Source organism: Myotis brandtii, unplaced genomic scaffold (assembly GCF_000412655.1).
Source record: "Myotis brandtii unplaced genomic scaffold, ASM41265v1 scaffold23, whole genome shotgun sequence".
NCBI classification, from domain to species: domain Eukaryota; kingdom Metazoa; phylum Chordata; class Mammalia; order Chiroptera; family Vespertilionidae; genus Myotis; species Myotis brandtii.
The window spans coordinates 283330-296940 of NW_005358649.1; the positions used below are offsets into that span (position 1 = coordinate 283330).

Consider the following 13611-nt stretch of genomic DNA (forward strand, 5'->3'; position numbering starts at 1 on the left):
TATATATATATATATATAAAGTGTTTTAGCACATAGCCTAAAACATAGCGTTTATTAAGAAAGAGAGATACAGTTTGCTCTGATATAAGTATCTGCTGCCGGGGCACATAACTATAGGAAAAAGCAGGTAGTTACTGACATCCTTAGAAAATCTTCTGACATAAAATTCTTACAGTGAGCAGTTGTCTATGGATAGATGTACCTGATATCTGTTGAATAGCTACTCAGAATACTTGATGTCGGTCTCAGCTCTGCCATTAAATAATGTGGACAAGTCATTTTACCTTTCTGGGTCTATTTCCTGATGAGGCCTATTAAAGATGTGGAACTACATCTAAAACATCCCTTTTAGCTCTAAAAATTGTAAGACACTCTAATGACACTACTACACTTTGTGAGATACCTTTCAGTTTATCAGAGCTTAGCATGCTCATGCATACATTTAAGTACATTATCCATTTTTATATGATATCAAAGCAACGAACCATTAGCAAGGATATTAAAGATGTAATTTAATCTAGCTCATCAACATTTGAAAAGATAAAGAGAAACATTGCTACCTGTGAAGGAGAAAATGGTAGTGTTTTCACCGGTGTGTGTTTTAATGCTGTATTACTGCCATCACTGAATGTGCCATCACTAAGTTCACTGCCTGGAGACTGACCCACGCGCGTTCTCCTCTTCTTTCTGAGAATGGTTGGTGGAGTACTAAACTTGGCCACATTTGGGGATGTTAAAGGAACCGCCTCACTTTCTGCACCACTGCAACTGTTTTTTTTCCCTTCAAGTACAAGGCTGACGTTAAACTGACATTCCATGGCGCCTTCGTTGTGCTGAATACGCATCAGTTTAACTGGAGTGGACTTGACAGGAGAAGTAGTAGCACCAGTAAGATCAAAGCTGGTGACATCACTCCACGCTACAGGATCCTGCAATAAATCAAATTCTTTGAATTAATGCTGTAACCTAGTGAAATCTGATCCTGAACTTGGGATAATTTCCAGTTAATTAACTACTCATTTTTCTCAGTAGAAATAGGCTTTCCTTTCTTTTCTTGTTCATCTTTTTTTAAGCAAAAGCATTTGAGAGGAACAGATTATAGTTTTACTATGACTCTAATTTGGGATATCCCAAAATAATATTCCATCTAATTCAGTAGCTGGGCAATTTAAAATGTCAAAGTATTTTAAATAAAACGAACAAGTTACCGTACATTATCAGAGTACAATTCATAAAATTTCACACTCTATTCCACATCAGAAAAATACTATCAATTTCTACATAATCATTTTGGATTGTGTAGGGAACATCTTCAAAATGGTTATACACTTTGATCCAAAAATGCAATTTAACCTAAGACATAATCATAATTTTGCACAAAGCTTTACATAATACTGAAAAACTGGACACCACCTAAATGTTCAATGATAGTATATTGGGTAAATAAATTTTGTTACATTCATATGATAGAATACTATGAAACCATTAAAATTCAAATTAAAAAAATAGTTAATAAAACAGGGACATGCTCATGATACAATGTGGGGGGGATATAGAAGCATAATATATAAGTGCATCTTTGGCTTTAAGAATATATGAATATCTATGTTTTATATGTATAGAACACAGCCTGAAAGAAAATACCTTAAATTATTAACTCTTGGTTTATGGAAGATTTTCTTCCTTATAGTTTTCTCTGGTTCCCAACTATCTCTAACATATTTGTATAACTTGTATAACAAAGAATGAATTGTTAAATTTTAAATTTTTTAAAATTCTATACAAGGTTCATAAATCTTGAGAAAGATTTACATATTTTTTCCAGAAGTCACTGCAAAATATCAGAGCGAAATTAAGCATGTCAGACAAAGTAATGCTTAACATAACACTGGTCAGTGTCCATTCAACTGAGTTTCTAAACATGAAACTATATAACTGAAATTGAGCTTTTGATAATCTCACAATTTCAGACTTACAGATTCAATAAGTTCTAGAGTCTCTGCAAATTCTGGGATGGTCTGTAGAGAGGACAGCACAGCATTTGCCTCCACGGCCAGGAACTTTGTGGGTGAATTCTGCTGAGCAGCCATAGTCTGATTTTCATCCATACTATAAATCTCACTAGTGTGCTCCTCGAGGCTGTTTAGAGTATTGGACGTGCTATCATCCATGAGGAAACTACCAGACCAGCTAGAAAAGCTTCCAGGCTGCTAAAAGCACACAAAAAAAATGTGAATGTTACTTGTCATTTTCAACCTAAGCATAAGTTTGTATTTTAAATAAGTTATTTTCTAGAATAACATACTTCACAACATTTCAGCTGGAAATATAGTAGCAAATATACTGTCTTTCCTCAAAATTGATAAAAAATTTTCATTAAACTTCATATCTTAATTCTATTTCTTTTTTCTGTGTTTTTAAATTTACAAAATCATAGTAAGATAAAACAAGCATGTCCAAACTCCTAGAATCTGGCCTCTATCTTTCAAACTTCATCTCCCGACACTTCCCCCTCCCAGGGAATACCCAACTATATAGTACTTGTGATTCCCTGATGAATTAGTCTTTTACCCCAGAGTGCCTTTGCTCGAACTACTGCTCCCTAGAATGTTGTCCAACCTACTGACCAGGAAAAACTTATATTCCTCATTTAAAATAAAACATTAGAAAGTACTCCACCTGACTACTCTTTCACTACTGTTCCATTTATAATAATGACCTAGTTCACTTACTTTGCTAATATATTGCCTATCTTTTAAGACTGAGCTTAAATATAATTTCTTCCAAGAACCCTGGCTACCTAACTCTCAATTAGACACCTCTCCTTTGCGCTCCCGTAAAACTTTGTGACCTATTTTTCACACAATATACTGTTTCCTGCCGCTGTTCCCACTGCAGAGTGAATCCTTTGAGGTCAGGGACAGTGTCATTTTCTTTCTCTCTCCAGTGATGTACACTAGGCGATTTACTTATCTTTTGAGTCTAGTTTCCTAGTGTCTCATAAAAAAAAAAAAAGAAAAGAGACTTTGAAAAGTCATGATTAAGAAACAATATGTAGCCCTAGCTGTTTTTGCTCAATGGATAGAGCATCAGCCTGCAGACTAAAGGGTCCCGGGTTCGATTCAGGTCAAGGGCACATGGCCGGTTTTCGAGCTCGGTCCCCAGTTGGGGGGCGGGGGGCGCATGCAGGAAGCAGCGGATCAATGATTCTCTCTCATCATTGATATTTCTATCTCTCTCCCTTCCTTTCGGAAATAAAAAAAAAATTAAAAAAAGAAACAATATGTAATTTGAAAGTTGTTAAGAGAGTAGAACCTAAGAGTTCTTATCATAAGGAAAAAACATTTTTTTGCACCTACATGAGATGATAGATATTAACACTAAACTTAAGTGGCAATCATTTCACAACATATATAAGTCAAATCATTATGTTGTACACCTTAAACTTAAACAGTGCTATATGTTCATTATACTGGGGGCAGGGGGAGGAAAAGAAACAATATGTAAAGTGTATTGCACTGTCCAATGAAACTTTCTTAGGTGATAAAAAGGTGCTTCAGCCGAAACCGGTTTGGCTCAGTGGATAGAGCGTCGGCCTGCGGACTGAAGGGTCCCAGGTTCGATTCCGGTCAAGGGCATGTACCTGGGTTGCGGGCACATCCCCAGTAGGAGATATGCAGGAGGCAGCTGATCGATGTTTCTCTCTCGTCGATGTTTCTAGCTCTCTATCTCTCTCCCTTCCTCTCTGTAAAAAATCAATAAAATATATTTTAAAAAAACGTGCTACATCTGAAGCTGCTCAGATTGAAAGCCATTAACCATATAGGCAACCAAAATGTGGCTAGTGCAACTGAGGAGCTGAATTTTTAAATTTATTTAAAATTAATTTAGAGAGTACATTGCTCCAGTCCATAGGAAGCACTCAACCAATGTTACCTATTACAATTAAAAATAAAAATTGCTAGAATGTGCTAGAATCACAATAACAAAATGTTAAGTTTCAAGTTAAATAAGGTGAAAAATTTCAACACTGTTGCTAAACAAGTTCCATTCCTTTGAAAGTTTCCTAAAAAAAAATACAAGAAATTAAAGCAATTTTATTTCATTAGCATAGAGTTTACAGTCACTTTATGAAGAGAACTTTGAAATCATATGCATTTCAATTGAGTTTGTAGGTGGGAAAAAGATTCAAAAAGGGAGATCGCTGGACCCACTGGAAAAAACATAAGGCTGCAAACATACACACCTGACTCTGAACCCCTAACAATAAACTACCTACTTCACAGAGTTAATATAAGGATTACCAAAAACTCATTCAACACATCTATAATGGATCCTCAGTAAAATGGTAGTCATGATACCCTGGTAACCAAAACCCAACATCCATATAAAAATTTTTCTAGAGAGTATAAAGTCTAAATGTTCCTTTTCCCCATATTTTAATGTTATTACTTTTTCCAATTTACTGAATTCAATTAGAAATATAATAAATAGGAAAAAAATTCAAAGAAAGAATAAAAGTAATTTTGGAGTGCATAAATCTCTACATTTAATTATTTTTCAAGCTTTATTTGTCTTTCTACTAAAGCCATAATTATGTAGAATGTCTAAAATAAAACCAAAGCCTAATCTAAACTACACATCATTTTCACAAATATATATATCAAAAATCATACCTTAAGTCTGCTTAACATTTATGACTCAAGAAGCACCTTAATAGTGAACACTGTAAAATATGCTCCAAGAGATGCATACCAAAATCAGGCAATCTCAAAATAACAAATTAGAAAGACTATTCTTAGTCTATATTAACATCTGAAGTCATACTGAATATGCGTTCCACTTTGTGACATATGAAAGTCAATGCTGATGAGAACCATAAAAGCATATAAAAGATTCTAACAATAAAATCTAAATACTTAACCTAATTTCTTACCGATGGAACTCGCTTTCTTCTAACTTCATTCTCAGCTGACATAAGAAGCAACTCAAGTTCCTTTATTTTTTTTTCCTTATCAGGATCTTCATCAATGAAGGGTTGCTTAAATAAGTTAAATAAAAGAGAAAACAGGCTACTTAACATAATTGCTTTATTATTATTAGTGTTTTAATTTTTATTTTCTTCTGCACAACACAAAATCTATTTTCTCTAAAGCTGAATACTACTAAATCACAAATACCCAGTATCATAATCCCTCTGGTGTCTAAAGAGGTTGATGGTAAATATTTACAATTTAACAGAAAAGATTTGGAAAATTTAAATGCATAAAACATGTATACTGCATCATCTGTATCAATTTAGAAATTTATGTTACTCTTAGTACATATTTTTAATCAGTTTAGCAAAAATATGTCCATTCGCAACCTGAATGCATTAAGTTGGAAAATAAAAGAACCATCTTACTGGTGTTGACAATCACTTTACATTTGTATGGTTTGTTTCTCAAACCCATGGAACAAACTTTCTCCTTTAATGTTACAATACGCAAAGCAAATAGGACAGATAGTGTTGTTTTTGTCCTCGTTTTATAGAAGAGGAAACAAGTACTATTAGACTTTCAATAATATGTTTGCGTTTCCTTTGTTTTATTATAAATACAAAGTTACCTGAATAAAGGCAGAAGTCTGCACATGTTCTATACAATTGCCTTCAGGTGACACATACTGATAGCCCGGGATCTAAGAAGTAATTAAATCATTAATATTGTAGATAACACTTTAAAATCTATGACAAAGCACAAAAACTCTTGACAAAATAGCAACATTAAAAACTCAGGACGTATCTGTTAATTTTGAATGTTCATACCAACAATAGTTTCTTATCTAGTAACTAACATTCTTAGGATTTACTGATGAAAAGTATTAACACTTAGAAAAGATCTATGTTCTAGATGAAATGTGAGAATTATTTGGCCTAAAGTTATCAGTCAATCACTCTATTGACTACAATATCCACCAAATACTTTTTAAGTCTGTTATTAGGATTCCTCTATTTCCTGGAGAAGACAAAGTAATTGTGTTCCTATCTTTCAGAGGAAGGGGTTAGTCCTTATGAAGCGCTCACAGAGATGGAAACTAAAGCAAATTTTTCTACTTTCATATTTCCTACTCCTACTTCCAACCCGTGGCAACATCTAGGTAGAAAGATATGAAAACAGAGGCTTGTTCTATTGCTTGTCTTAGAAAAAAAAAACCAGCATCATTCATGTACTTTTGAATATTCTGATAATAGATTAAGAATTATTCTGCTTTTCTAAAGCACCTGTAATAAGAATTTTGAAGTTGCATACAAATTTAATGTGCAGTGGTGGAAGGAAATATGCAAAGGTATTTTTTAAAACCTTAAAATCTAACAAATCTAAATATGATATTGTATATTTCCCACAATGGCCTACCTAAATCACCATCTAATGCAGAATCATTATACATAACTTCTAACATTAAACTTAATTTTCACAATCTTGATTAGCATCAGTTATCACTCCACTTGGTAACTCCAATGGATTAGAAAGGTATCTTTCTCTAATTTTTCATTAAAATCTGTGACAGTATTTCAAATCAGTGCATTTTTTTCTTTCAAGTAAAAATTAGAATTAATTTTTAGTAGTTTAAATGAACTATGTATACATCTTTCAATAATTATTAAAAAGGAAACAATTCTTAAAGTACAAGAAATATTCTTGTCTTTCCAATATATTTTTATTGAGACTGTTAAGCATTCCCTTGGCCCAAATAATTTTTAAAATGAGTCAAAAGAATAAATTTCTATGAGTTAAAAATAAAGTTAAATAACCTTTCTAAGATAGAAGCAGAACATTTCAGTTTATACTGCTGAAATCTAGGACTCTAAAAGAAAAATGTAAAAATCTTAAGGTACTGAGCATCAGCAGATAACTGTCTTCGCATGTCTTTCTATTTGTAAATTAAGATGTCATTACTTTCTTTTAAAATTATGTCTTTAAAAATGTCCATTTAATGGAATAAAATCAATTCTGAGGCATACTAAGCATATATTTTTAACACAAATTTTGTTTTTAAGTCAACTTCACTTTTACATTGTAAAAAGATCCAAGAATTGCTCTACATGAAAATGGCATGACAAATAGCTAGATAGGGAAATGTAAAACAAACCTCATGAAAACTACTAAACTAATTTCTTATAGGTAGGAAAATGCACTGTAAGGAAAATAGAGCTTGCCCCGTTATGAACTTAGGTAATCTCTACTCTAGTGAACCTTTTAAAATGAAGACTGAAGTTACTCAACTGGTTAGTTAGTTGAGGGGGAAGCAAAGTTAAATGCCATCAAAGAATAAATTATTTACCACACCCTCCAAAACGATGGCTTGAATGATATTTTACTATTTTCTCCTTTAAATCATTTTATATGCACTTATATCTTAGAGATAAGAAATACAATTACACAAAACTTTTTAGAACTACACAACCATTAGCTTTGAATCATAAATAGATTCAAAGAATGATTGTATTAGGAAATGTATATACTAAATATTAAACTAAATAATGTAAATATTACATATAAAAGGAAATATTTTAATGACTTTGTCCCCAAAATATTTATCAACCAAAAATGTAGAAATAAGCCTCCACTAATCGTATAACAAGTTGTGGAATATTTTTTCAGCTTGGAAATTCAAATGTCTTTTCTCCTTTATATGTTGTATTTGTCCTATTAAGAAAACAAATACCTTCCCACATAGCAACTAAAATTTTTTTTTAAATAATAAAGGTATTAAAAATATGTGCCTGAACAGGTATGTAAAATTGATTCTGGGTTTGCAAATGGTCCATTGTCGCACAAGGTTTGTGTTGAAGTTTAGATGAAGATCGTTCTAATTTTATTCCATCTTGTAAGTAGCCCTCCTGTTCCACTTTTCTTCGCATAGTAGAATTCCAATGGTTTTTAATAGAATTATCAGTCCTATAAAATGAAAGTGTATAATTTTAAAAGAAAAAGAGGATTCCAAATACTGTATAAAATGTACAAAGTGCATTTTACAACATTTATGTAAAATTAGTTACTTTTTAAATTAAAAAGATAAACTATATGTCTATATGTCAGGCACATTCTAAGCACTGGAGATATAGCAGCAAATAAGGCAAAGGAAGTCCCTCTTTCATGGAATTTACATTCTCATTGGAAATGTGGCAGAAGGAAAGTAGGAAAGAACAGAAAAACAAAAATTAAATATGTAATAAGAGAAATGTCAGTGCAATGTAGATCATTAGAGAAAAATAATGTGTCTCATTATCGATGTGTCTCACCCATGTTTCTCTCTCTCTCTCTGTCTCTTCCCCTCCCTCCCACTCTCTCTAAAAATCAATGGAAAAATAACCTTGCGTGAGGATTAACAAAAGGAAAAATGAGTAATAAGGGTAATTTTGATTAGGTGGTCCAGGAGGGCTTCTGAGAGGTGACAGTGAAGCTAAGATCTAAATGACAAGAATGAACCAGCCATAAAAGAACAGAAAAAAAAGAGCATTCCAGATAAAGAGCATAGCAAGGACAAAGACCTTAAAGCCAGAACAACCATGATTGTGAAAAGCAACCACAATTACAGAATCCCAGAATTCTTTTTCACTTCTTAGAACAAAATACTTATGGAACAAAGTTCATGGACTCTGTTTTTACCTAAGTTTCCTTTATATAAACATAAATCTTCAACCTACTTATAGTGTAAATTTCATCTTTCATAAAATCTACAAACATTTACTGAGAACCTAATTTATGTCAAGGTACTAGACTACGTCCTATGCAGTGATAGCGAACCTTTTGAGCTCGGCGTGTCAGCATTTTGAAAAACCCTCACTTAACTCTGGTGCCGTGTCACATATAGAAATTTTTTGATATTTGCAACCATAGTAAAACAAAGATTTATATTTTTGATATTTATTTTATATACTTAAATGCCATTTAACAAAGAAAAATCAACCAAAAAAATGAGTTCGCGTGTCACCTCTGACACGCGTGTCATAGGTTCGCCATCACTGTATGGACAATAAAAAGATGTATGAGATTAAAAACATCAAAAGTTCCTAGGCCAGATTCAGTAACTTGAAAAGAACCTTAACATTGTGCTTTCATTTCCTTATCTATGAAGACAGCATTGTTTACTCTGTGTATTTCACAAATATATGAAGGTTAATTAATAATATATGTATAAGTATTTTATAAACAATGAAGTACTATATAGAGATTACAACAAAATGCATATCTTCTAAGTGAGGTATGAATTTTTTCAATGTTGTTGGTCTATTGTACTATTAGGAAACATTTGAATCAGTGCACTGTATAATGTACATACCACACCCCTGCCGCTGAGGGAAATTCTACATCTGAGCCACATGGATATAGAGGGGTGGGCAAAAGTAGGTCTATAATTGTGAGTACTGGAAACACAAGAGTATACCAAGTAGACTTCAAGAATGTGGGCAATTTGAGCACTTATGAGACTGTACCTAAGTGCACTGTGCCATTATGCCAGTCTTTTGAATTAATAAAGCTATTGTAATAATTATAACTTGGCCCTGGCCGTGTGGCTAGGTCGGTTGGAGCATCATCCCATATACTAAAAAGTTGTGGGTTCAATCCCCAGTACGGGAGGCAAACGATGGATGTTTCTCTCCCTGCCACTTCCTCTCTCTCTAAAAACAATCAATAAAAACATATTCTCAGGTGAATTAAAAATAGTAATAAAATTAAATAATCATAACCTGCATGTCTTTTTCCATATGAACTGTAAACCTCCTTTTGCCTACCCCTGTATGCACTACTTTCATGATTTGAATCATACCATAATTAAGAATTGAGTTTTCTCTAATGTACTTTCATAGCAATTTATTTCAGCTAGTATTGTTTGTTATTTTCTGGGCTTATGCATAGAATCCAATATAAAAGAAACCTCTTCGATTTAGACTCCATTCCAACCAAGTTTGTACAAAGGTCTGCTTCATTGGCATTGATATATAAACATAATTTGGGGGAGGGGGTGCAGTAAATATCCATAATCCAAAGGTCTATCATTTTATTGCAAAAATTACTATAAAATACTTCATTAAAAATAATTATATCCTTACTACAGATATATTACAAATAGTCCCAAACGGTTGCTTGTATTATACAGTCTAAATTTTAATTATAAATAAAATAAAAGTCATGGGGTACTTGCAAATATATTTAATAGTAACATAATAAAGATCAAGTTTAAGTACAGAAAAATGTATATACATTTATATAAGCACCTTCCAGGAAGTAGTTTGGCAATTTCTGCCCAACGATTTCCCAACCGCTTATGTGCTTCATAAATGATCCTGTCCTCCTCTTCTGTCCAGGAAGATTTCTTTACCTCGGGATTCAGATGATTATGCCATCGTTCTCTACACTGCTTGCCTATTCTTCCTTTTAAATGTTTTGCAATTAAAGACCATCTTTTTGGGCCATATTTCTGAACTAATTCAATAACCTAAAAAACAGAAAAACAAAGTTTAAAAAACCATTACCTTGACAGAATGTTAAAAACATAACTCACAAATGCTTTTTTTTAAAAATGCATTAAATCCAAGTCACAACTACAACTTAAAAAAAAAATTGCCAATAAATACTGCTTCAGTATTTGCCAACTTCAAAGACTGATCCCAAACTTATCTAAAATACAAGGTACTAATTAAAGTGACTTGTAAGTTAAATTGTTTTCATACAAATAATTTAAAGTAGCTGTAATAGCCTAATAAATCAGTTTGGAAGTAGGATGGATCTACAGTTATTGTCTTTTCATTTCTTCCTTTCTCAAACTGAAAGGATCTAGATCTCACATTTTAAAACTTATCAAGTAAATCAAATCAGTTCTGAGCTTAATGAAGTAGTAACTTTTTTAGTGTGTGGCAATAAGAATACTCTAATTCTCCAACTACATTAACAATTTTTATGCCATAAAGGACATGAATGAAAGGGTAATTCCAAGTGGAGGACAGAAACTCTCCCATTCTTCTTTTTTATAATACAGAGAATTATCTTGGTTTTTAAATCATCCAACCCTTTGGAAACATGATGCTTTGATATCTATCTTATTTGGTGACTTATTATAGGTCAGAAGGGAAAATTGAGAATGTATATTAAATTATATAAAATGCTATCAAATAAGATAAAATTGTTTTTAAAATGTTAACTCAATTTTCAAAAGAAACTATACCCTAAATGTTACTAACCTAAACTCTAAACAAGGTGCTAAGAGGATAGTATATTTTACTTCCACAAAGCAAACTCTCTGAAAGAAAATACCATATATACTTTGACTCAATTCATTAAAAACTTCATTCTGGTCAAGGGCACAAACCTGGGTTGCAGGTTCAATCCCTGGTCCAGTCAGGGCATATGCAGGAGGCAACCAATCAATGTGTCTCTCTCACATTGCTATCTCTCTCTTTCTCTTTCTCCCTCTCTCCTCTTCCCTCCATTCCTCCCTCCCCCCCACCCCAACTCTCTCTAAAAACCCATGGAAAAAATATCCTCAGGTGAGGATTAACAACAACAACAACAAAAAAAGACACAACTTACAATTCTTATGCAAGCAGCACCCAGAGAACAAAATCAAAGTGATTTAAATATAGACTTTATGTGTCAAAACAATGTACTAGGAAGAAAAAAAAGCTAATCAATCTACACAGCGGAAGAAGAAGAAAAAAAAGAACATGAACATAATATTACCCTCTGATCTTCTTCTTTGGTCCAGGGACCCTTTATCAATTCTGGATTTAAAACTTTCTGCCATCGATGTTGGCACTGAAAATCAGAACGATTCTGAAAAAATTTAGATGATTCTGTTATTGGACAACTTTCTTCCAGAAAACTAGTCAGCCCAAATTTATGTCTCACAACCTTAAAAATAAAGTCTTCAAGAATAATGTATTCAACAGCATTCTTAAATATGTAATATTTCTTTTACATGCCTGTGTCCCAATTCTTTTTTAATTAAAGTAGTGGCAGGGCTTAGACTACAAACAAAAACAATATATACTTGAAATTAAAGTATTTGTCTCTATACTGTACCTTATAAAACAGCAAGCAGCAAATCTATAATACAAATACTGCCCATAAGAAATGTGTGTAAGGTTGAGAAATAAAAGGAAGTAAACAGAAAACTATATAAAGCAGATAAAAGAACTCAAACAGCACAGCAGCCTAGATTCATATAGATTAGCAGTACATAACTCTACACAATTAAAAAACCCTAAAGGCATTGCTAGACTACTACACGGTGCTTGAAGAAGGATGTTTATAAATGATGACCCCCCAAGTTGTCAAAAAACTAAACATATCTACATGGGAAATGTGTATTATGTATCAGTTAAATTATTTAAGTGTTGAAGCTTAAAAGAAAAATGAATTTACCAGGATAAGAAAACCTTATGTAGAAATATCTCAAACTCCAAAAATGATTAATAATAAATCAAACCTTATTTTAGTCAATTCATGACTTAGTAACTCCTATGTATTATGATGATGATGATAATAATAGTAACTTTTCATTAGTAATTCGGTTTACAAAGACATTAGTTAATATACACAATTATAGATAATTTAAAAATATATAAAGCAATAGATACCAATACTTTGTTTACCAATAGCTCGGTCTTTGTGCCTACTGCACTTCAAATTATTTTTATTCAAATTGAGCTTCATTTTTAGTTTCTATACATCAATGCTGATCCATTTTAAGGCTATCACTTTCTTTAAAATAATCAGGTTGTTTCTTTATGTTCTTGTAGCATTCTCTGTTCACTTCACTTGCTGTTATACCATTGAAGTTAAACTGATAAAACTAATGTAAATAACTTTTCTGATTTAGCTTCCATTTATTGAACATGGAAGCTAAATGTCTAGAACTATGCCAAACATTCTATGTTATTTCTAATTCTCACAAAAATACTACAAAACCAGTACTATTATTTACATATTATAGCCTATATCAGTGATGGCAAAACTTTTGAGCTCGGCGTGTCAGCATTTTGAAAAACCCTCACTTAACTCTGGTGCTGTGTCACAAATAGAAATTTTTTGATATTTGCAACCATAGTAAAACAAACACTTATATTTTTGATATTTATTTCATATATTTAAATGCTATTTAACAAAGAAAATCAACCAAAAAAATGAGTTCATGTGTCACCTCTGACACACGTGTCATAGGTTCGCCATCACTGGCCTATATAATAAGAGAGAAACATGCAAATTAACCATCACTCCACCACAAAGATGGCTGCACCCAAGGCTGAGGCCAAGTTCCCATAACGAGCCTTAAGGAGCAATCAGCAGGGACCTGAGGCTGCGCCCTCCCGCCCAGCAGGGCTTGACAGGGGACCTCAAGGTGCACCCCCCGCCCCGGCGCCAGGCCGGAGGAACTCAGGCTGCGCCCCTGCCCTGGCACCGGGCCAGGGGACCTGAGGCTGTGCCCCCCACCCAGCGAGACTTGATGGGGGACCTCAAGGTGCACCCCTCACCCTGGTGCTGGGCCGGGAAACCTCAGGCCTTGCCCCCCGCCTGGCAGGGCTTGACAGGGGACCCTCAGGCCACACCCCCCGCCCCGGCGCCAGGC

General features: G+C 33.4%; 1 protein-coding gene across 4 annotated transcripts in view; it reads right to left on the reverse strand.

Moving 5' to 3' along the window:
• Positions 1 to 13611, reverse strand: part of MYBL1 (v-myb avian myeloblastosis viral oncogene homolog-like 1) — a 32883-nt gene that overhangs the window by 9230 nt on the left and 10042 nt on the right. For 2 of the 4 annotated variants that reach the window (XM_014539798.1, XM_014539797.1), the window contains exons 4-10: positions 11724 to 11816; positions 10262 to 10482; positions 7766 to 7940; positions 5608 to 5679; positions 4937 to 5041; positions 1977 to 2207; positions 561 to 929 (exon numbers count right to left, since the gene is read on the reverse strand). In XM_014539798.1, coding sequence (XP_014395284.1) covers positions 561 to 929; positions 1977 to 2207; positions 4937 to 5041; positions 5608 to 5679; positions 7766 to 7940; positions 10262 to 10482; positions 11724 to 11816 — 1266 coding nt within the window. Of the gene's footprint in view, positions 1 to 560; positions 930 to 1976; positions 2211 to 4936; positions 5042 to 5607; positions 5680 to 7765; positions 7941 to 10261; positions 10483 to 11723; positions 11817 to 13611 lie in introns of all 4 variants that reach the window. The other 2 variants (XM_005866337.2, XM_005866338.2) reach the window with 1 other exon arrangement.